This window comes from Vidua macroura, chromosome 2 (assembly GCF_024509145.1).
Source record: "Vidua macroura isolate BioBank_ID:100142 chromosome 2, ASM2450914v1, whole genome shotgun sequence".
Lineage (NCBI taxonomy): Eukaryota > Metazoa > Chordata > Aves > Passeriformes > Viduidae > Vidua > Vidua macroura.
Window position 1 is genome coordinate 65850422 of NC_071572.1, and position 24119 is coordinate 65874540.

Consider the following 24119-nt stretch of genomic DNA (forward strand, 5'->3'; position numbering starts at 1 on the left):
TTTAGAGACTTTTTATGTGCATGTAATGTCATGTATGCTACTTCTATAGAGCATTATGAGTAGCACATGAAGCTGTTGGAACAGGGAAACTGAACTGACTGAGGAATGTTTCCCCAGTGACTGTGCAACGTGATTTGTGATGATGTGTAGTTTGCTAGCCACAAAGCTTCAGTCGGTGGCAAGAACTCTGTGAGATTTGGGCCAAATTCAGGTGCTGTAGAATATATGAATTGGCTGTGCTGGGTCTGCCCTAAAAGCAGTTTGGCCCCAAGTTCTGTAATGACGGCGCCCAGATGCGGGTGCCTGGGGACAAGGGCAAACATGCAATAGTCCCTACTTTCTTGGGTCCTCAACATGCAGTCTATTTGAGCTCAGACTCCCTGAGCTCCTGTCTTCTGCATGTATTAGAGCCCACAATGCAGAGAGAGAGAGGAGATGCAACTTGCACTGAAGACAACTTGCACTGAAAAGAATCATGGGTGAATGTGATTGCTCTGACTTCTTGTATGGTTATGTTCGTGAGCCTCAGCCTACCCTGTGCTTCAGTGCAATGCTATTATTAAGAATAAAATCAATGAATGACAAAGGAGATGTTCCAAGACAATAGGGAAAAGGCCAAAATTAGTATAAAAGGGTAATAATACTATACATGATCTTTATTATTATTATAGTATGAGATGAAGTGGCTGGCATTATTATTATAATAGTATGAGATAAAGTGGCTGGCATTCTGACATTATTTTCCCCAATATTTAATTTAGCCATGAAGGTCTTTCAAAATTATATTAATGAGAGTCCAGAGAGGAGTGACCAGCAAGGAATCTATTCTGTTTTGAAAGTAAAAGCTTTTGTAAGGTGTGGAGGTAGGATCATTTAATCGTTTCTCTGATAAAACCTCTCAAGAATAAATTCAAATGTAAGAAAAATGAATTACTGGAACAATTAGCAGAGTATTTTAGTTTTAGTTATTTAGTACTGTTTGCCTGCCTGCATGATGAAACTTTTCAGTACTGGTAGGACCCAATAATGGCTAATGAAGAATCACAGACTGGCATTGCAGGTGGCAGCTAGACCACCAGTGCAAGCTGGTTGTGAAGCTGGTAGTGCATTGTCAACAGAAAATTCCCCACTGCCTTCTTTGCCTCTGCTTCTCATTCTTTGTCTTCTCCAGGGGCTGCTGAGCTGACTGCATGGGGTGGGTGGGCAGAGGGGACTCCTAACAGATTAGTTTTCAGCCTGATCTGTGAGCTGTTTCTGCTCATCACACTGCTGTGCGTTGGCAACTCGTGCAGAGAAGTGATAGAAACGTGCAGACAATGAAACAAAATGGGCAGCTGAACACACCCACAGCAGCTTCTCGTTAGCTCAGCTTATCCCAGCATGAGGGCTGGAGTCCCAGGGCCATGTTTGCCTTTCCCCACTGTAACTCCATCTCTGGACAGCCTTCATCCCAATGCCTGCCTGTACAACCCAGTGGCTCTAAAGAGCTGGGGTTGCCGAGGCTTTCAGAGCCAGTGTAGGGAGACCACAAGGCACTGCCATCTCCATGATCCCTGAGGGGCCAGGAGTCTTCCCAGGCAGACTGGCCCAGGCCCAGGGCACAATGACATATGGTTGGTCTGTGGCTCTGGGGCAGGATGCCAGGGACAGGCAGCGCTCCAGCTGAACCCTCACTGGAACTCTGCTACTGGTTTGTACAGTATTTTGGCCTCCTAATATGGACATTTTTCCACCTGAATTTAGTTACACGTGAGTATTTTCAACCAACTTGTCGTCACAAGTCTTCAGTTTAGAGTAGGGACAAAGAAGAAACAAGGATGAAATTAATTTTCTGAATTACAGGAAGCAATTTTTTAAATTTAACTTATGGCTCTCCTCAAGAGCAGATCTCCAACAGATGCTTTTTTCGACTAAGTTTTGTTTAACTATAACTGTCTTTAAACCTGCCTGAAGTGATAACTGTGGGTTCTCCCTTTGACACCAAATTTGAACTTGCAAACAAGAAAAAAAAAGGGAAGTGTTCCAACAGGAACTCCACCGGAGGTGCCACAGGTCAACTGAAAAAAATCTGTAAAACAGCTTTAGTTTTGTTTGAAATTTCCCTATTACTTGTGAAAATTATACTAAACATGCAACATTAAATAATTAAATCCTGTTTATCTACCAATTAACAGGAGTTCAATGCAGCTCATCTCCATAGAGAAAGAAAAAAAAAAAACAAGAGGGAAAACAGTGCCCCTGAAAGGGTTACTTAAAGACTTTTTTCCCATTCTCCTCAAGGCTGTAGCCAAACAAGGCTTGTAGCTGTTACATGTAGGGCCTTGCTTGTACTACTGCAAGAGTTTACAGTGTTTAACTGTTTCATTGTGGCTGTAGCAAATAATGCAGTATCTCCCTGCAGAAGAGTGGGAACTGCTCCAGCTATTCAGAGACCAGAACTGGAAGAGCTGCTAACAAAGGGGGTTTATGTGGAAACCAGCACTATTCCCGCATACTCAGCTCACTGGTTTCTGTCTTCCTTCTCCCTTCCTCTTCCTCCGTTTAGAATTTCCTTTGCTTGTATATCTGTTTCTGAAGTGGCTTAGACTCTTGTCCTCACCTAACCTTTTAACTCCTCCATTTTTTCTCCTCTCCTTAATTTCTTCTTGTGGCTTTTGAACACCAAAGGTAGCTGTGGTAAACATGTTTGTTTGTTTGTTTGTTTGTGGTGTTTGTGTGTGTGCATAGGCTGGTGGGAATGTCCCGTGACTTGTGTTAGCTTACGTTAAGGCTGCAGAGAACTTCCATTTCTTATCAGTCTGTCCTCCTTACCTGCAATACCTCTTTTTTTACCTCCTTCAATGAGCTGCACCTTTTTCTTATTGTGTGCTTTTCTCTCACTTTTCACTCTCATAGCAAATATGTTCATTCCAGTGCTATCTGCTTCCTTGCTGGCTTTTCTCTGCAAATCAGAAATCCCTTCTGCCCCTCTGCATGACAGAGACATGCTCCTCCACCTACTGATGACTCTTCCCCTGTTGCAGCCTTACCATTTCCTTTTTCTGCATGGGCATGTCCAGCTGTTTCCTTGTGTTCCCCAGCTTTTGTCTTCCAAGTCTGTAATCCATGGGAATGGTCACTTCTACCATGTCCTTAACTCCGCCTTTCTTCCCTCTGCATGCTGGTACTGTTGGGTCTCAGTTCCATTTTCAGCTGTCTCCAAGGCAGAGTGTGTATTTATCTGTGAGTCAAGCTGGCCACTGAAAGCAACCCCCTTCTTTGCCTGAAACAACTTTTTGTAGAAGTCCAGAGTCACTTCCTTCTGATAAAGTGATATGTATGCCTGGGAATATGATTTCTGGGTAAGAGCAAGGTGTGGCTCAGTGATATAACTGCCCTGGCTGGTCACGTGCTAGGAACCACAAGCAGCAGGAAGGCTTAAACACTGTTGTTTCCTGCATGTCCTAGTGAGTGTAATGCAAAACAGTCACTCAAAATAGCAATTGTCACTTGAAAAATATGACTCATTTTGACACTCTTGGATGTTTTAACTGTATACCATTTGTAGGGCTCTAATGACTCAGTGTGAAGATTTGCCTGAACAACTTGTGAAAGGCAGGTCAGTGCTAGAATTAGTCTGAGTCCACAGCAGCTCTTCTAGGGAGGTGGCCCTCAGTGAAAGGGGCCCCTACGCACTGACAACTGTATTCCAACATAGGGTGAAAAGCACCAAGAAGAGACTTTCAGTACTAACCTGTCCAGTCACTGAAAACAGATGCCTTTTTGTCTGGCTTTTGTTTTGAAATGGCTAATAAGAACAGATCAGCACTGGCACCATTGTCTGCAAAAAATGCATCTTCACATGCAGTGGAAGACTGTGGTGTGTTGTAAACAATCACAGCACTGAGTGAAGCATAATCCATCACACAAGTGCCACAAAGGATACATTTGGCAAAGCATGGTTTGAAGATTGGGATCTGTATAACAGAGCTGGCACACTTATGACATGGTGAAGAGGAGCTATCAGCATTTTCTGAGATGAAATATCACATGGATTGTCATAAAAAGACTTAACAAGCCTTTACTGTTATTGCATTTGCTGCATCACAGTAAAGTGTTATCTGCTGCTTGTCAGAAGGTCCCTCACACTGATAAACTGGTATTTTGTATTCTGAGTCTCTAAAAAGCAAATGACATGCTTCACCTCAAATGCAGACTTACTGTTGAGCACTGAAAGGTCTTGCTATATGCCATGGGTCTTGCTCTTTGCTATATTCTTCAAGCTTTATGTTGAGGTCACTCTGCTAAAATCAGGAATGGCAAATTTGGGTGTTTAGAGACACAATATATTGGCACAGCATAAAAATCTGTGTGCTGCAGGAAATATTACAGCTTTCTAGAAGATACATTGTCTGGCCATATCTTCTTCCGTTTCTTCTTTTCTTCCACCACTGAACAGAACAACTTTTTTTCACAAATGAAAGCTTTGCTCCTCCAAGCCAAACCTTATGCTGGTAAAGGTCAAGTTAAACTGCTTTGAAACTCTGGGTATCAATACAACTCTTTGTGGTGCAGATAAAAAGGAAATTTTTTTCCAGATGCAGGTGGTTTTGAAAGGTGCAATACAAAAATGTCTGTCCACCAGACAGAAAGAAATGATCCAGCCTAAATTCTGAGGCTTCAGGCATAAAGGTTATTGCATATATAAAAGAGAGAGGTGGTGAAGATCTGAAAAAACACAGGTGAGGTAGGAAAGCCCACCCTTACTCAGAATGTTTAGCCTGACCCTAAAAACTAGACAAGAGATCAATTCAAGAAGAATACTTGTATTTGTGAGCAGGTTCTGTGTTTTATTTTCTGCTGTTTGTTTGATTCATTCTAGGCACAAACACCACTTGGCTTCTTCACCATTTCCTCCTCCCCCTAATTAGAGCAATCAGTGGGACACTGAGTTTTGATTAACTGCTTTTAGCAGAAGGGTGACAAGCACCATGGTGTTCACCTTCCCTCTGTATGTAGCTGTACTAGCAAATTCTGTCTGTCCAGGCTTCTGCAGTCTCCTACAGGAGACAAGCACTGTAAAAGCTGTGGTTTCTCTGACAGGAAGTGGGACCAGCTTCCTGCTTCTCACCTCCCGACACCCGCCCTGGATCAGTGTCAGCAGTGACTGCTCACAGGTGGCACTCTACAGAGACACACCAAGTCAGCTCCACCCAGCTTAGCAGATGCTCAGATGGACTGACCACATCTGTTATGTTCAGGTCATGTTGTCAAACTTCCAATTATTTGGAGGGAAACACTATCACAGAGGAGTACACTGTGCACTTCAGAGAGATGAAGATTAATGAGTAGCAACAAATAGAATTTAACTAAGCAAAGGCATGTTTTGTACATTTAAGCCAAGAAAGTATGGAAGAGCTTTTTAAAGGAAGCTCTTTCATTCTATCCACATGAATTTCTTACCTGTTTATCAATCCTGTTCACAACTGAGAGAAAACTGAACTGGCTTTCATTTGTTTATCTTCTCTAAGACAGTTACCTGCAATTCCTTTTTTTGTAAGAGTTCTCACAAACCCAAACATACTAACAGGTATGCCCTTATTCAAACAAAAGTCAGCAGACTGGACTACTTATAGAAAAAACACTCCAAACCTGCCACACCTTGCTATACCTAGAGTATACTCTTCTGTCCCAGGAAAAGTCTTCTCAGAACAGTATTTCTTATTCTTTGTTGTCAATATTATATAGCTGAAGATTATTAAAGTCTTCAAGAATGTTTGAGTTTACAGGCACTCTACAGAAGGATGTAGTGAAATGGCTGCTGGACAAATTAGTACAAAATTAATGAGTGACAATTTTAAGATCAGAGTTTTCATTGTTTTTACTGTTGTTAGACAGCATTTGATAAACTCAGCAGAAATCCTTCCTGCTATCATACCAGGAACTTGAGCACCTCCTGTAACAAAGGAAATGATGTTCAACAGATGCTGTCAAACCTTTTGAAACCTTCTACACCATTTTTTTGGCACTAATTTCCAAAAAAAATTCACAAACAGCCTGTCCCTTTTGGTCTGACTACTGGCTTATATTCTTTCCCAAATGGATTCTTTGAAAGGAGGCAATATCCTCATGGACAAGCCATGCTGAAGAAGGATAGGGAGAACTCTCTTAAAACCTTAAAAGAGCCCCCCTACCAAGATACAAGGAACTTCTGCCCTAAAACTAGAGGAGAGATGGGAAACTTTTTGTCCAGGGGATGCCTACACTTCACAGTTTAATTCTTTGTGTTACTACTGAATAACACTAAGGTGTCATTTGAAGTATTTTCATCCTTTGAAAACCACAGAAACAGGAAAATATTTTTGAATTAACAATTGCAATTAGTGCATTATCAAGAGGAATATTATTAGAAATAATTATTCTGCTCTTCTGACCTTGAAATATTCGCCTTTGTGGATTTTTACAAGAGGATGCATGTGAGCATCTCAGCTACTTCTGGGATGGAGTACTGAAATACAGCCAATACTAACTACTAAGACCAAGGACGAAAAAGAACAGAGTAAAACTAGGCAGTTAGTGAAAGACTAGCATTATTCAAATCGCTACTTACTCTCAACCCTGCTCATTCCAGTGTTGCGTGGGAATAATTGTGAAATGGTAGGGCTGTTACTAGGAGGCTGAAAGACAGACATTTCCAGCAACCAAGCCCTGGAGCAATAGCTATGTATTAGCTAACACATGAGAAAGCCCTGGTAATGGCACTTGCTTAGTGAAAAAATACATAAAAAGGAGGAAATGACAGATGAAAATAACCTTTGCTATCTCCAAGCCTTCTGTGGAAAATCCCCACCTATGAGCAGTATTCACACAGAAAAGCCAGTGCTCATATCCTCTGTTTACTTTAACCTCATGGTTACTGAGGTACTAACTTTTGCTGAGTTTTATTTCACGCCTTTGCCAGATATCACCCAACCATTTCCTAAAACATGAATCCATCCACAAGCAAAGGGAAAGCAGTCAGGCTGCAGGAAGTAGGCCAGGGTTTTCACAGGCATGTTTTTCTGCTGCTGGTTCCAGCCCCAGCACAGGCCTGTGTGCATGCACGTGCAGCTGCCTTGTGGAGGTACACTGCAGCATTGACATCCCCACACAGGCACGCAGCCAGCATGGCAGCACAGCATCAACCAACTCCTTCTTTTTCCAAATTAACATTTGTCAAATTTGGAGAGAAGCCCAGGATGCAAAATTTGGATGCAAAATTCAAAGAGCACAGAAGCTGGAAATGTTCACACACAGGCTCTTCATTTATGCTTAGTTTTTTTTTATAAGCCATGCACATATGACTTACTTGCTCTTACTGTAACTCACAATTTGCAATACTAATCATTTTTTTCTATGTCATAGTGAAGAGTAGAGCTGTACTCAAAAAAAAAAAAGTGGCAAAGTTTAACAGTAGGTGGACTTAAAGGTTTTCCCTTTCAAGAAAAAATTTTCCCTGAAGTTCCTCTTCTGGTTGGGTGAAGAGGAGAAGGCCCTTAACGCCATCAGCAGACAGGAGTGAGAATAATTCGACCAGATCTGGGAGTTCTTTGTAACAGTGGTTTCTCAAACTCATGTGAACTCACTCAGCTTCCTGCATAGCACTCAGCAATGCAAGTTCAGATGATTAACCTGACTCAGTGCTGAAACGAATTCTCAGAATATGCTTGAGAGGCACTTTTAAACTCTTGTGATTTCCGTGTTAAGTCGCCAACTCTATAGAAGGTTCTCTGTGAGAACCAGCCCTTTGCACTTTTTATCAGCACAGCAATTCATGCTATCTGCTGACATTAGAAGAAAATGGGGAGTGGGGTATTATATTTATTAAAGTAAAAAGGTAATGCATGTAATCACTCTCAGGTATCCTAAATGGCCTATAAACCTCTAATAGAGTACCTAGCACTAAGGCTATTTCCAGTTCCCAGCAGGGCACTTAGATCCTAGCCTAGACAAAAGACAGGGAAATAAGACATTGGGTCATGTTATGAGGTTCAGAGGTATTTCAGAGCTGAAGAAACCCTAAGAAGTAATATGCTGCAAGTGTTCCTTTCCTGGAACTTTGAGGAGTACATGCAAGAGCGTGAGCTGGCTACTGATGAACCTTCCTCAACATGTTTCCAAAAGCCAAGTGTCAGCTCATACCAGGGCCACATACAAGACTGAACTACTGCAGTCCTCATGGCAAGGACAAAACCCATGGCTTCTCTAACCAAAGTAAGCAAATGAAGCTCCTTCTTTCTCTCTCTGCACAATTTCTGGTCTGTCTACAGCCAGCTTCTACTTGGCTTCTAGGTAAAATCTGAAAATGACACTTTGCATCCATGCTAATGTTCCAGAGACCTGAAAATGTTAAGAGACCTTGGAAGAGGATAGCTGTATACAAAACTTACCTCTTGTGAATAGTCCTTTTCTAAATCCTCTCCAGATGAAGAGGGACTCTTTCATATAACAGCTTTATGTGCATCCTACTACCTTAGAGACATCTTTGTTTTGTTGGTCTTCCATTCTGACACTGCATTAGTTAATGAGCAATGCAGGAAGTAATGTGAACCAAATGATTTAATTTTAATGTGGCTTCTGCTTCCTGCACTGATTCAGCAGTGGACTAATTACACTGATCTTTGCTTCTCTAGAAGGGCCTTTCAGGCTGCTTGTGACAGGCCTCACTGCTCTCCTCTACTTTTAAGGGAGATGGTGTGGCCACCTGCTGGATCAGTAAGGCCGCTTTCAAAGCAGGGTCAAGTACTTTTACTGTCTCAAGGGGCAAATGCCACTCTTTGCCAGATGACAATTAAAGGCCATGTATCACTGATACCAGTGATACCAACAGAAATGTTCTACTTAAATGAAAGCAGTTGCAGACAGTACTGTTAAAAATAACGTAAATCAATTCCAGATAATTAGCACGCTATTTTAGAATTACTTTGGCACAAAGGAGGCTTTTCTTCCAGAGATTTTTGTCACATTAGAGGGGTTTTGGCCATGCTTGTCTTAACAGATTCACTTCTAATAGAATAAGAGGCTCAGTTCATAAGGAAAGGTTTTTGATTAATCATGTTTGTTGTATTAGCATGAAAGAGGAGTCTTTTTGAGGAAAGCGTTTACATAAACAACATTTATTCAACACAACACTGCAATCCAAAAGCATCAGTGAGCTGCTTTGCAGGCAATGCAAAAGGGAGTTGCTTTATCTTAAGCTGAAGTAAAGCCACTGTTGAAGTAAATATGCAGTAGCAACAGCACCTAACAAAGGGAACATGAATAATAACTTTTCTAATTTCAGCTGAATGTGGGAGGATCTAGGTAGGCAGCAAAAGGAGTTGGAAACCAACTTCCAGTGTGATTCATAGAGATTTTCAGCAGTGGCTTGAACAGGTAAATTGTAATACTTGACATTTACAGATAGCTTTTCACTTATTAAAATCCAATAGGTTTAGGGCTTTTTCTTTTTTGGCAAATGAGATACTGAAGCACAACAAACTTATACTGGCTCATAGTACTGACTCTGTCAAGTATCTTGACTTTCAGACACAGAACTGGTTCACTGATTCTGCAAAATACTGCTCACTTTTAAGTGAGAGAAATTATTTGCCAGATAAATGGAATACCCTGCAGAAGTTCAGCAAGGATTTTAATGCCACTGAAATTGTACTAATATCGTTCATGGCTCAAGAATAACCAGAACCAAAAGGATGTACTAATACTTTAATAAGGTTATTTCTTTGCTCCATACTCCTTCATTACCACTAACATCTAGAATAACTCCCTTCCTACACATTTACTAAGACAAAGCAAGCTCCCTGTTGCCATTACATTCTCAACCCCTTCCTCCTACATTTTTCTTTTCGTTCTATATTACTCAACTAGATTTGGCAACATTTTTCCTTCACAGAAATCAAAAGTGGGTGTTCTGACACAAGAACAGAAAACAAGAATAATCCAAATTATGTCCACAGAGCTCTTCTAAATACTATAAATGAAAGCAGCATTTGACCCAATGCTAATATAAAGTGATTCTGAAAAAGAGATGGGACATGAAAAAAAATTAGAAAGGCAAGAGTGATTTCCAAACAATACTTTACTCCTCCTTTGGTGTTATACAGATTTTTATATTGTTGCTGATGTTAGAGGAGTCTTGCAGCTGATATCAGTTTTCACCTAGCCTGTTAGAAGGGGTAATGCTGCATTATTTCAGTATCATCAATTAAATACCTTATCTAAATGTATGTAAGTGGCAATGACAGACATTTTACCTTCCTTTCAAGTCCTTTGCAAGCAATTTCCTTTCAGCGCTGCAGAGTATCAAGATTACAGGCTGTCAGCATCATTCTACAGACTTTCACACTACATTCTCCAAAGAAATAGAGACATCCTCACTAAAAAGAATTTATTAGTATTTTTGAAAGAGATATGCAGTAAATCTTTACAGCACAAAACTAAACATGGCTCCCTCTTGAGTCTAAAGTGTGCATGTTACTTCTTTAAAAAGTACATCTTTTAACAAGCATCTTGTTCAAAAGGAACAGGAAAAAAGAACATCCTCCTACCACGACATAAACAAAACCTCTGAACTCACAAAAAAGCAAATGGTAGAAAACTGCATTTTGGGCAAACCAAGTCAGGTCCAACCAATTTTAATAGGCACCTACTGTGGCTTCTGGAATCACTGTTGCATGCATATGCCTAGTCATATTTGACTTCTCTTTCAGCTTTGACTGGAGTAATGTGTGTTCCATCACACCAATCTGTATGTCCATCTGAATGGTTTCTTGCCTCAATTTTGTTAAGGCCTGTTTAATCTTCACTAGAGGAGCTGTCCAAAAAAAAGATAAACAGTACAACTCTGTCAGCCACCTAACACAAAAGCATTGTTTGTTGTAATTCACTCCTTAAAATGGGAGAGTTGAATGAACAAAAGGGTGTTCTACTCTAAAGACATGATTGTACTGATACATCATTTTTAATATACAAAACACTTTAAAGACAGAAATAGGCAATGACAATATTGCTGTCTTCTTGACATCTAGGAGCTTCATCAAATTGTACATCAACATTAAGACAGGTTTTTCAATGATGTGTTTTGCTCAGCTGAAAGCCTTATCCCCACAGCTGACTTGAGGTTTGGTAGAGAACTGAAGACACCTTCAGCAGGGTGTGAAAACCTTACCTGTGAAAAGCTATTAAATATTTTGTGCCTTACATTTTGTTTCTAATCCCTCCCTTCCCACTAATATGATGCTGCTGCATCATCTTGCTCTTATTCTTATTTTAATGAAGTACATATCATGAAACTATCACCAAGAAAAAGGGTGTGTTGTCTGAAGCAAAAATGCACTTACCACCATCAGTCATACTGCTTCCTTTCTCTTCTGTTTCCTGCTTTACTTTCTCTAATGCTTCTGTAATCTTAAAAGAGATTTTTTTTCTTAATTAAATGAGATGAATATCAAATTTAAAAAGTCTTTGCTGAATAACTGCTTTTATTTAAAAAATAACTTAATCCATCTTGTTATATAAAGATCAATGATTTTTCAATCATTCAGAAATTTTTAATTTAATTAAAATAATGTTGTAAAAAATGACAGAAAAAGGGTAATAATTTGACCAAACACCATGGTGTTACTGAAAATCTGTGCATCCCCAATAAAAACAGCAATCTAAGTGTTTCAGTGTGATGCTGGATGGAAGAACAAAGGAACCAATATCCCTACAGATCAAAATTCATCAAACAACCATGCCCCCTGCCCTTCCAGGAGCATCAGGACTACGGCATGTTACACTGGAAAGCTGAGATACAGTGCTGCAGCAAAGGAAGGGGCAGCAGTCCAGCCTGCTGGCACTGGCACAGGTACAAGTACATGTTTGAAGAACAAAAGTGCATTTCAGCAGCGTCTAGCAATCATTTTGCCTTTGTAGACAAAGCAAATATATGACTCTAAAGTATAGCCAAGGTAATAATTCAGTATTCTTGTCAATAATGTGAAAATAGCCCTACATTAAGGCTTCAATAAGCCTTTTTGGCAACAAAAAGGAATCATTGCTGCATTGGTACTGAGTACCTGCAGCGGTAAAGGTATTGCTGGGTGGGCTGAGGTCTGATTGCACGTCTAAAAACAGATCAGTACTAACATCCAATGTGTCTGGTTTACCTCAGACATGTGCCAGTGCACGTACCACTGTAGTTTGAAGGATGCCAGCTAGTAACATATTCACCATTACGTATCAGTCAATTAGCTCCCAAAGCACACAGTGTAAATCTGAAGTCCTCACAAAATACTTTTTCAAACTTACTTCCTTGAGAGTGAAATAGAAAGCAGCTCTTAATTCTGCAGAATTCATACACTGAGAAATCTTTGCTAGAAAACTCACATTAAACTGCTGTATTACCTACTGCAGCTGCACTTGGTATCACTCTAGGTCCCTTCCAACTCAACTGTTCTGTCTGTTCTAAAACATCTCAAACTTGTTGTACAATTTCTAATACATTCTTTTTGTATGACCTATTTTATGTAACTATTCCTGAGACTTCATTGTCTAATAAGTAAAGCTGGTTTCTAAAACCCAAACAGAGCCATTGCAAAAATTTGTAAATTGGATAAAGAGTTGAAGTATTTGGAAATTGGGCTGTAATTCTAAATGAAATGCCATGAAACACTCAACATGGCGAGGCAGTTAGGAGACAGGAGATATAAGATAATTTGATGTATGGAAAAAATTACTATTTAGTCAAATATTGCTTTTAAGTGCCTGGAAGATAGAAATTTCAAACTGTTAATTTTAACTAAAAATAAGAGTTAAGCTTTTCTTCTTTCAAAGAATTTATGGACATGATTTATTAATCCCCCATAATTCTAGGACACAGGTCATAAAATACAGAACATTTACCTTCATTTACAAACTGAGCTCACATTTCATGAGTTAAAAATCAATGGCAGCCTGGATTTAAAATTTAGGGACTGGACTAGATCGCCTCCCCCAAACAAAGAATAATCTTTAACATGATAACAAATCAGAGATAACTGGTTCCATTAAACTGTAACCATTAAATGCCAATCTCTGAAGACTGTTTTAAAGTAAGGTATGTTTTACCTCAGAAAGCACTCTAATCCTTTCAGTTACTCCTCCACGTCCCTCCTGGTACTTCTCTTTACCCTGGAAAAAAACATGTCTTGGCTGTAATGACAGAATTGAAGAGATTTATACAGATAGCTCAGAGAAAACTTCAATACTTGCTCTCATATGTTTCAATTCCAAAAACTCTCCCACAAAGCCCCAGTGAGGTTTACAAATGAGGACAGGCTTGAAAGAGCCCCTGTATCATTCAAAAATGTAAAGCAGTAAATAGACCAAATACACACTTGATAAGAACTATGCTTTCTAATCATTTATATGAGGAAATAAACATGAAGAAAATCGGCCATAATGCAGAAATAATTGAATAGTGAAATCCAGAATAATATTTCATCAACAATAAATTACTATCTCAAAGATACCTTAACAACAAAGCAAACAGAAGGTGCAGAGGTCAAATTCTGTTAGCATTACTGTCAGCATTGCCACAACCAGGAGGGCTTGCCAAAAGGCAGACTATAATGCCTCCTAAATAGGGAATCAAAAAGCTTCTCAGACAGCACTCTATTGGCATAAAAACTAAACGAAGCAAAGAAGTAATCAGAGTGCTTTGTGCACCTCAGCACCAGTACTCAATCTAAGGGATGAATGTTGGACTGAGACTGTAGTTTTTCCACTCCTGACGGATGTGTGAACTTCACAGGGAAAGCAGAACTAGCAATTTACTAGCTGCTCAAGACTGGCAACAGCTATACATAATACTCAGACAAAACCATCTATTTTCCCCTGCAGAACAGTTGAATAAAAATTGCTAGTTTAGCTTAGAATATGATTTGACAGCCAATCAACATTTCCCCTGCTTTATATCCAACAGCAGAATTCATAGATAGCTCAGTCCATGTCATCTTTGCCTCTACCCTCACTTAACAGCAAGTTAATACTGGAGAAGGCAACAACAAAAGATCAGCAGTACCTCACTCAGCAAGGCTTGTGCTGAACGGTATTCTTGAACCAAGTGCTCCAACTGATTGTTGATGTACTTTTCCCTGCTATTGATCTTTTCCAGTGTTCTGCTGATTTCATTATGGAGTTTGTCAAGGTAACCCTAGAAAATCACATTCTGTGGGTTGACAGTATACAGATACTATGCAAAGAGTATCAAAATGATGCTGTAGTTAAGAAAGGCTATGGAAGCCTACAGAGAGAAAAATAGTACAGAAATACTGTGTTTAGCCAACCAAAAAATTATTCCCCATGTTTTGCCCACCTCCAAAACATGTATTTCAGTCTTTACTGCTTCATCGCTCTCCCCTCCTCAACTAATTACAAATGTCAATGTCAGTAAGTTACTCTAGCAACAGTATTTGAGAGTATTTGGGAGGTTTTAACAGCACCTTCAGGTGGTATTATTCTATTTTGTCCTTTGTAGTCAGGATGCTAGACCCTGATAGCCCTGTTAATCCTCACCCATAAAACTCTTTCCCAGAAGATATTTTGCCACCAGCACTGTCCTTAATGATCATTGTCATATCTTTCCCTTTTTAGTTTTACAGCAATAGCACAAATAAATTGAAGAAAAAAAAGATCCATTTAGTTCTTAATGCTTATCAAATAGAAGAGAAAATAAAAATGCTGACAGATTAGTAAAATATTCTGTACATACAAGACATACCCTAGTTTCTTTCAAAGAAGAATCAATTCCATCCTTATGCTGATGCATTTGATCTACATGAATCCTCCAATCCTAAAAAAGACATCACAAATTAAAACACAGGTAAGTACAACTTTTGTCCTTCTCTGGTTACTAAACAACGGCGGCTATGCAAAGCAGGGTCAGTTCTCTTTTATACTATTGCCATGTATCATCCTGCCACTGCTATGTTCATAGCCAGCAGCACTGGCTCAATGTGACACGATTTATAAATCTCCTAGATGTCACATGTGACACTCAGATCCATAAACAAACACTGACATCCTCACTGACACCATAGTAGCTATGCTTTTTAGAGTCTGATCTTCATGGAACTATTTCTGCTAGAAACCACTCTGAGCACAAATACTAAAAATATTGATTGTAGCTGCACTAGTTCAGCTTATTCTTAGACAAAATGACTGCTTCTGATGCCCAACACCTACCAGTTCTGGACTATCTGTTCCTTCCTTTCTATTTCAGTCCTTACTCTTACCAGGAGAAGAATGGAAAGAAAAAGAGGAAGAAATACCAGAACTTGGTTTTGGTAATGGGATAGAATTAGAAGGGGGAAAATTATTTCCAGCTTCAAGATCATAGGAAACATACATGGACTCAGGGGTGGGGGCTGAGAAAAGGTGCTGTGAATTGGCCCTGCACACCAGGTAATGAGTCACTAGAAAAAATGTGCTTACATTGTGTTTCACGTTTGCAGGAGACTTGTGATCTCTTGTTGGTCTGGTAACAATTGCTCACAATTTGTCAAACTTTGGAGTTTAAAAACAACAGGCACACAACCCACCCCCACCTCTCTCCAGTACTTTACAGTAAGTTCTAGTTTCTAGTGCCATTGATTAAACCATTAATACTCTCCTGGCACCATGTTTGCATGTACAGCTTCGGAAACAGAGTATGTTTTCTGGCACAATGGAAAAAGGCCAAACACTTCTCTCCAATTATTTCTGAAAGAAGCTAGAAGAAGAAGAAGAATCCTCTTTTTATGTTCATTTTGACATATTCTGTAAGGCAAAGAGATGGTGCATTAAGCTGGAAGCTAGTAAACCTCAGATCCTACAGTGGCTTTAATTTTTCATCTATGTCTTTACTAAGTTTTAATTCCTCACTGTGAGACTCAAGCATCATGTTCTCTGCAACAGATGGGCTTGCTGAGTATCACAGCAGAGTGGTTCAAGCCAGGCAATTCTTCACACAGAAAAATGCAGTACTGGTGTAAGACAGGCAAGCAGCTCAGCAGACAGTTGAAGGTTTCCCCTATTTTTGACAGGATAATTATCTTTCAGTGTATTCATGTATATGCATTGTATTGTTGTATCAGTGGTGCAGATTGCTCCAACCCAGGTCCCAACTACCTGGGTCACTGCAAAAGAACAATTTCAGTACTGCACTGATTTGTGTGTGCTACACAAGTTCCTGGAAAGAATGCTTGTGGCAATGCCAGGAGCAGGCCCTAGGTTTGGACTTACCAAAGGTGCCTTCTAAGCTGCTGATTCTAGACTCCTTGAAATAGACCATTGAGAGAAATACACAGTTCTAAGACATGATGAATTTCATCCTGAGATAGTTAGCAGGATATGGTGAGCAAAAGCAATTGAAAAAGTGCTCACTTCTTGTCACTAAACATAAGGAGAGTTCAGGATGATTAGACCAGGGTACACACCTACTTGATTGTCATGTAAAGTTCATCAAGAGGAATTCCATACAATCAGCCTTTCATGTGGTTGAAAAATGGAAGAGTTGAAAGGTAAGATCATCAGCTGTCCTCCAAGAAGACATTTTAATAGTTGTTAAACTGAGGATAGAATTTTTTGTAAGTGTGAATACATTGGAAATGTCAGAGGAATGAAAAAAATCCTCACGGAATAAATATATAGAAATAAGGTGCCTTGTAAGCAGCAGAAAAAAAAATCTAATGTTGAAAAACACCTTACTGAAAGTTACTGCTTCTAGGGTCAAAGTAACTGACAAAGGTTCAGACAAGGTAGCACTGGAGAGCCCATTACTCACAGGTCTTTGCATGACAAAAAACAACTGCAAACAGAAAGTAAACAGCGTCGACTGAAATCATATTTTAATCACTACGTGTACATAGGCAAATCCATTCTTCCATACCTTATTGTCAGTCCTGACTGTGACTTTCAGCTGTGGAAGCACACGTTCCACTTCCAGATTCCACTCCGCTGCATCTGTTGTGGACTGTAAGATCTCTTCCTGCTTTGCAGTGTCATTCATGTTCTGTGTAAAAATCACGAAGTTTATACACAAAATATCACTGTTATGCACAATGAGTACTGTTAGAAATCACTATAATGGTTTGCAGTGTTAATATTAAAAAAATATTTATATCCAGAATGATCTAGACTACAGATGAAACAGATTTCTTTAATGGCTTTCTTTGAGTTCATAAAGATTTGGAATTAAAGTAAGTGTATCTTCTCATCATACTTAAAACTGAAGACAATTAAATGTATATATTAAGAAATTATAGTACATTTCAGAAATTGTGTATGTATGTGGGATTAAAATATATTCATGAAATTAATACCATGTTTCTCTAGAAGTCCCTGCAAAAAAAATATTAGAAATGTTCCCAGCAGCCCTTCAGTGATATCAGTTTAGAAACTGGCTGCACATTGTTCTTTCAAAATGATATTAATATATAATATCGGATTCATTTCAGATGGGTTTTTTTCCAAGTAAAGACTATACAAGTTTTTTTAGACTTAAATCCAACAGACACAAATTGCTGCTACAGATGTAAAAATCTCTCATGAGAGGACTAATAGGTAACAACTTACTGATCTGTATGTTTGTGCCTTTAAAACATTCAGGTCAAGATAATTTTCTTCATTGTCTGACTCTTCTTCCTTAAGAGAAGTTTCAAAGCAAGATGTCAGTAAGTATTGCACAATCTTTCTCCATCATTTTGTTTTGCAGGAGAACAAACCAAGGAGTATTAAGTTCCATATTTCTGAACAAAACAGACATGGAGAATTTATGATATGGAACTTATAAAGAGACATAATAACTGGGACAAAGTGAAAAATCAAAGCTACCCCACATTTCCTTCAGAGTGCCACAGTATTACAAAAATAAATCAACAAAACCCAAACCCTAAACCTAAAGCTTCTGACATCAAATGGCCCATTATCAATAGTTGTATGGTAGTTGTAGTTTTTCTTAAAGCTCTACCTTAAAAATAAAGCCCCATCAAAAGAAAAACCAAACCACAACCAGACCTCAACACAGTTTTCAAGATGCTGTTTGCACTACATATTTGGAGTTACAGAATGATGCCATATCTTAAGTGTGCAGAATAACACACCTGAAATTGAGGCAATTGATCTTTTCTTGCCCATGAGACCACACACCCTGTTCATATACCATATAAATCTGTTACAGTCTCAAAATTCCCTAGTTCCATACCTGTGATCAGCTGAGAGCCCATCACCCATAAGTAACAATGCTTTTTCTGTGCATTAACCTTCACTTATCTATACTGTATTTCATCTGCCATTTTATCACCCATAACTTCACCCTTATACACCTTGTCCCCCTCTTGACTGTCTTTTCCACCAAAGTGAAATTTTATCATCCACCTCCTTTCTACAAAAATCACAAAAGCTGCAATAACACAGGTCTTAGGGTAAAATCCTTCAAGACTCAGTGAAAACCTTGCAGCTTATTTCTCTTTCCTCTACCCAGTTTTTAACTAACAGAGACCACGATTTTCTTCTGGCATGTCTGACCCCGAGTTCCCTGAATACTTGCAAGAAGTTAAGACTAGATTTAGACTATCTTTTGCTAAATAGACAATATATATTTGTGCAGCATTTAAAATAACATACCACCAGAAGAAGACTGGTTATCAGAACTGAGAAACCAAACTGTGCTGATTTCCTTGCACACCCAGCCTCACTGCCTACTGCTGGCCACCTAAGACAGGCTATCCCTGATTTATGGAACTAGGCTGTCTCTGTCAGCCTCATCATTTTTATTCAGAAGAACCAAAACCAAAGAACAATCAATGAACTTTACCATTAACATTTAATTGCTGGAAATACTGCTAAATTCAATTATGGATACAGCTAATATCAATATACTGGCAGCTACAATGGACTGGGCAAAAAAAAAAAAAAACATTGGCATGTAATTAATCCCTGTAGAATGACTAGGGCCTCTAAAAAGTGAGTATCCCTTTGGTATGAACTGCCTGGTAATGTAATACCCAGTAAAGGGATAACACCTCAGTGGTCTTATTAACACATGTACATTCCACAGAGCTAAAAGAACACATTAGTTATGAAAATCATGGCCTAGGACAATAACTGAGAACAAACCCAGAGGTTCTTTGAAGGATTTCAACTGTGCTTTAGTTAACTGTTTCATCCCCACTTCCCAGTTTAAGCAGCTTAGACCTTAACAAGATACAGAAAAAAGCAGACAGCTGTTTTCCTATTTTAAACCTTTAGTTTAACATCAAGAGTAGATTTATCAGTAGAAAATAAACAATTCTGAAGCTCCATGGTTTTAATGCACAGTTAGATTCCACTGCACATATGAACATACACTCTGTCTTGAAGAGTTAATCTTATCTGAAAAGCAACAAAAAACCCTACAGAGAATCTGACAATGCAGGAATAGAGCTGCAGAAAAAAAAAAACTTGAACAGCTAATTGAAAAGGATTCTTAAACAAAGCCAAACAAAATGAACAGTGACTAAAAATTTCCTCATAGCTGACCAATACTAATATAATCAAAACCAAGCAAATAAACCTACTGCAACACTCTCTTCCAGTTTACTAAGGGTTAATTCTGCATCATCTTCTGTTATTTCTTCTTCTTCTGGCTCTTCTGTTGGGTATGCTGGCCTGAAATTAATTCAAAGAACAGCAGAGCTTTTAAATACAATAAATTGTAAATATCTCTGCAAACAAAACATTTCATGAGAAAAATGGATGATATGGAACATACCTAGATAGTGATTAGTGTTTCACAACTTAAATAAATATATATTCTGCCTTGAAAGTCTTGTTCACCTTGGACTGTCTTAAAAGTAAAGGCAGTACAGTACATTCACATTTCAAAGTCATCTAGGAAGTAAATTATGGGGTTTTTCTCTATTGGTCCAAGCTCTTAAAATTCAAGTGCAAGTCACCACGGGCTTATTTGCAGCCTACAGTAGAATTAGTGTACTAAAAAGAAGTAACAGTAAAATATTTCCAAGGTAGAAATTACTCTGCTATATCCATTTCAAAACCCTTTGGAGGAAAAGAATGAAATAAAGAACACTTTTAAAGACATTTTCATATACTTGAGATTATCTGTCATCTAATTTGTGCTAAGATTTCCTTCAGATTAAATAAAATTACTCCAGTCTACTTGTAACATGATCATACTCTGCATAACTCCAGGAATTTACCACTGATTGACAGAATCTAAAAGGACATGACATGTTTCAACTCAAATATAAGATTAACAAGGAGTTATGTGTAGGGAAATAACAAAACAAAAAGTCATCAGTTAAACCGTAATTAGCTAAGTCTATAATGGTCCAAACTCAGCCTTGCTGGCAACAGGCCAGTTGTGTGAAACTGCATTAGGCATTACTTGGTCACCCTGCTTCAAGCCAAGTTGAATTTTCCATCTCATGAAACGTCAAGTAAAATGGTTTTAGTCAGTCCCATGTTTTATTTTACCACTACAACTTATATCTGTTTGCAGGAAAACAACGCATAAGGGATGATGCTTAGAAGTGTACTGTACCTTTTCCAGCTAAATCCAGTGTTTTTCAAGGCTTCTTCAGCTAAACAATCAAGAACATAGCACACTTGCTCTCCGCAGCCTGCCTTTAATTTTGAGGGAGGAAAATCCACAGGCCTTCCCTAAAATAAAGAGACAGGCTGTTTACTAATGGCCTAACAACCCAAATTTCCTCAAAGGGAGATAAGTTTTGTACACTAAAACCAAGAGTCCCTTGTGTATGAGATTTTATTAATGACAATTTACATTCTTCTCCTATGCAGCTCCAGTGAGGCAACAGAAGGAAAAGCAGACGAAGCCAAGGAAGAGATGCAGCGTAGAAATCTTTAACCACATGGTAAGAGCATATTCCCAGGTAGCAGAAGAGGCAGAAGCCACAAGGGATCTGGATGGTCAAGCACACGAGTGACAAGGCAAGGTAAGAACAGCTACAGAGAAACTCAAGTATTGAGACTTAACTAGCAACTTTTCAACAGTGTCCTGCTTGCTCCAGATTTTACTTATAAAAGATTTTAATATATTGCTGTCATGCAGAATAAACGTAGTAGTTTGATACAGTTTAACTCCTTTAGAGAACAGTGTCCTTAACATCATTTACTGCTGCACCAGAGTATAATCTTCCAAAAGATCATACTTGTCAGTTGATATAGTACCCTGACCTTTGGAGTTTGGCTTTTTCCTTCCTTTTTTTTAATAAAAAAAAAAAATCTCAGTAATTCCTGGCAGTTTGTATAACCTTTTACTCTTTAACACACAAAAAAAAAAAAAAAAAAAAAAAAAAAAGAAAAAAAAAAAAAGAAAAAAAAGAAAAAAGAAAACACAAACACTATTCTAAACCACTTCCTACACTACAAATTAAGTCATTGACTTTGGCTAGAGCAGGATCACAAGCTGTGTAAACCTTCCAGATGAAATCTCTGAAAATTATGCTACTATAAATGAGCAACATATGTGGCACTACAAAAGGTAAGCCTGGTTTAATCCATTTTACAGACTGCAGAACAAAACTAATTGGAATCATTTATAAGACCATTTTTGTAGTGCTAAAAAATTAGCAAGTAGGTACAGCCTATGTAAACTTCCAATTAATTAAGTAACATAGTACCAACCTACAGCTAGGAAAAGTCTGTCCAGTCCTTGGGACCAGACCCAGCAGGAGAACAGTGTGTGACTGATGTTATTTCTGAAGGGAATGCAGGCGTTTGCAACACAGTTGGGAAGAGAGCCCATGTGACACTCACAAAGGACCGCAGCTCTGAGAGTACATTTGAAATCACGGCATTGGGGTCATCGTACTCCTGTGGCTGCTCGAAGGGATGTCCCGCTTTGCTGATCAGCCAAGCGGCGAGCGTGCAGAACATGAAGAACTGCTCACCGGAATTGGTGGGCAGCGCAAAGTAGTGCCTGTTTAAAAGGAGGATAAATGGTACATATTGTGAGTTTCTGGAGCTCTTACAACATTATAGGTAAGCACAGGCTACAGAGCAGTTTCTTTATGCAGTTTCCTCAATGAGCAACCCATCTGAACTAAATTCAGGATGCCTAGTTTCACACATAACTACAGCAGACCAAGTTTTCTATACCCAGCTTGCTTATTTCCACCTTTGACTAAGTTTTTAGTCAACACCAGACATGGCTGCCAAGTTCCCCAATCACCTCTCCTTCACACTTTCCTTAAGAAATGCAGGAGATGGTATTCCTACATCTGCAAATTCAGCTCAGATCAGGAGTGTGATAAGTTGGAAAGGACTCTTTGTTCATCATTAAGAAAACCGCAAGACAGAAAGGAGAAGCCTTGTGTAGACAACAGAAAACCGCAAGACAGAAAAGACTTGTGTAGATAACAGAAAACCGCAAGACAGAAACTAGATAGTATGTTGATTACTTAAGCTGACTGCGTAACTAAAACTTAGGCGCATATAACCTTATATGAAAAAGATCATTACAGGGCCGTGAACTGTCACCAAGGAAGAAGAGAGGAGCCTTCCTCAAACGACTACCAGAGAGTAGAAGACCCCCTAGCAACAGAGGGCGCAAGTGTAGAGTACACCCAGAAATACCACAGACACAGAAGAAGAAAGAGTATAAAAGACTGTGAGAAGGGGGAAACGGTGTGAGCCATTGGCAGAGCGCTGACTCCCCGGCTACACCCAGTGCTGTTTGCTTGCCATTGCTTGCTGTAACCAATAAATTTCTGATTGACTCTCGAAAGGCTGAACAAATTATTGGCCTCAATTTACAACAAAGAGCATGTTTTGCAGTGATCATTCCACCAGTACTTACCTACTGTGCTTTGGGTTGCTTTGGAGAGCAATGAAAACTGGATCTGACCTGGATCACACCAAATTCAAATATGTGGTCCTAACAAGAAATCAATCCATAAAACCAGACCACCCCACAAAGTATAAATTACATGCACACTGGGAACTTCTGGAAATGCTTCTCTTTAACAACACAGCTACTCACTAAGGTACATAATGGTCTGCTGTCCTGCTCCAAGCATTCCAATGGTTCAACAGCAGGCTAGAACTAATTTACAGCCACTGTGCTCATACTTGAGCCTCCCTCCCAAAAAGGGAGTAGCTTGGACCCCCTTGCCAAACTGTTGCTTGTAAGAAGCTTAATTCTGTGACAGCCTGCAATGAAGCCTGGCTGAAAGTGACAAATGGGTTTAAGTTATTTGGGCAGGTGGATATTGGGAGCACATTGGTCCTGTTTCCCAGGCTTCCTGTCTCCACCATAATTTAAAAGAAAGACATAAAAAACATTACATGTGAAACAAATATGTACTGGATATGAAACCCCAGCAAAAACAGGTCCAAGACCTTCTTTGTAAAGGGTTAAAGGGTCAAAAAATATACACATCCCACGAATAGCTGTCCTGAATTCAAGATATTTAGAGTTACTTTGAACAACTTGGAATTTAGGCAGAGTTATTTTCTGCGGAATAGGTAGAATTTAGGTAGAATTACTTTTTGCATAGGTACCCTGGCATGCAGATACCCAGAACCTGTCGGGGACAGGGAAGGTCAAGGGACTATTACTTATCGCATCTCAGCCTTTCGCTGGGCCTCGCGTTTTGAAAGCTTCCAGCTCACACGGGAAGCTTTGCAACTGGATGGTTGTCCCTTGAGCCAGGTATCCTGCCATGCAGGCGCTGCCTTCCTTCGCTAGCCTCTGACGGCTCGGAGGGATATTCCCTCCCGACGCCCCCCGCCCGCAGCCACGCCAGCGCCCTTAGGCCGAGGAGGAGGCGCGGGTCAGAAGCACCTGGATAGAGGCCGCATGTTGTGGCGCCGCAGCGCCTCCTCCTCGTAGCTCAGCAGTTTCAGCTTGTCTAGCAGGTCCTCCATGAGCACGAACTTGTGAAAAGCCGCGCCGGGGCCGCGCTCCGCCGGTGCCTCCTCGCTCCGCTCCCCGCGCCAGCCCGGAGCGCCCTCTTCCGCCATCTTGACTCGTAACCACAGCGACAGGGGCGGGCCCGCACGGCGTGTGAGGCTCGCTCGGGGCGGTGCCGGCCGAGGACCCACCGCCAACCCGCGCGGAGCAAAGTTTTCGC

At 39.7% G+C, this 24119-nt stretch overlaps 1 protein-coding gene and 1 long non-coding RNA gene across 3 annotated transcripts; one reads left to right on the forward strand and one right to left on the reverse strand.

The window, feature by feature from the left end:
• The first annotated feature begins 1643 nt into the window (after window positions 1-1643).
• LOC128820989 (uncharacterized) lies at window positions 1644-22771 on the forward strand. Its single transcript, XR_008441002.1, has 3 exons — window positions 1644-1749; window positions 20824-20978; window positions 22509-22771. It is a non-coding gene; the product is annotated as an uncharacterized LOC128820989 (long non-coding RNA).
• On the reverse strand, window positions 10079-24118 carry IFT57 (intraflagellar transport 57). 2 transcript variants are annotated; one of them, XM_054001728.1, is made up of 11 exons: window positions 23831-24118; window positions 21802-21964; window positions 20564-20682; window positions 19578-19668; window positions 17596-17664; window positions 16910-17032; window positions 14762-14833; window positions 14063-14194; window positions 13108-13170; window positions 11358-11424; window positions 10079-10831 (listed from the first exon to the last, which is right to left on the reverse strand). In XM_054001728.1, exons 1-11 carry the CDS (start codon window positions 24007-24009, stop codon window positions 10653-10655), a joined length of 1257 nt encoding a protein of 418 aa, XP_053857703.1. In that variant the 5' UTR covers window positions 24010-24118; the 3' UTR covers window positions 10079-10652. The 2 variants fall into 2 exon arrangements, with proteins under 2 accessions (XP_053857703.1, XP_053857711.1); XM_054001736.1 differs by lacking the exon at window positions 23831-24118 and adding an exon at window positions 22844-23496.
• Between the last annotated feature and the right edge of the window lies 1 nt (window position 24119).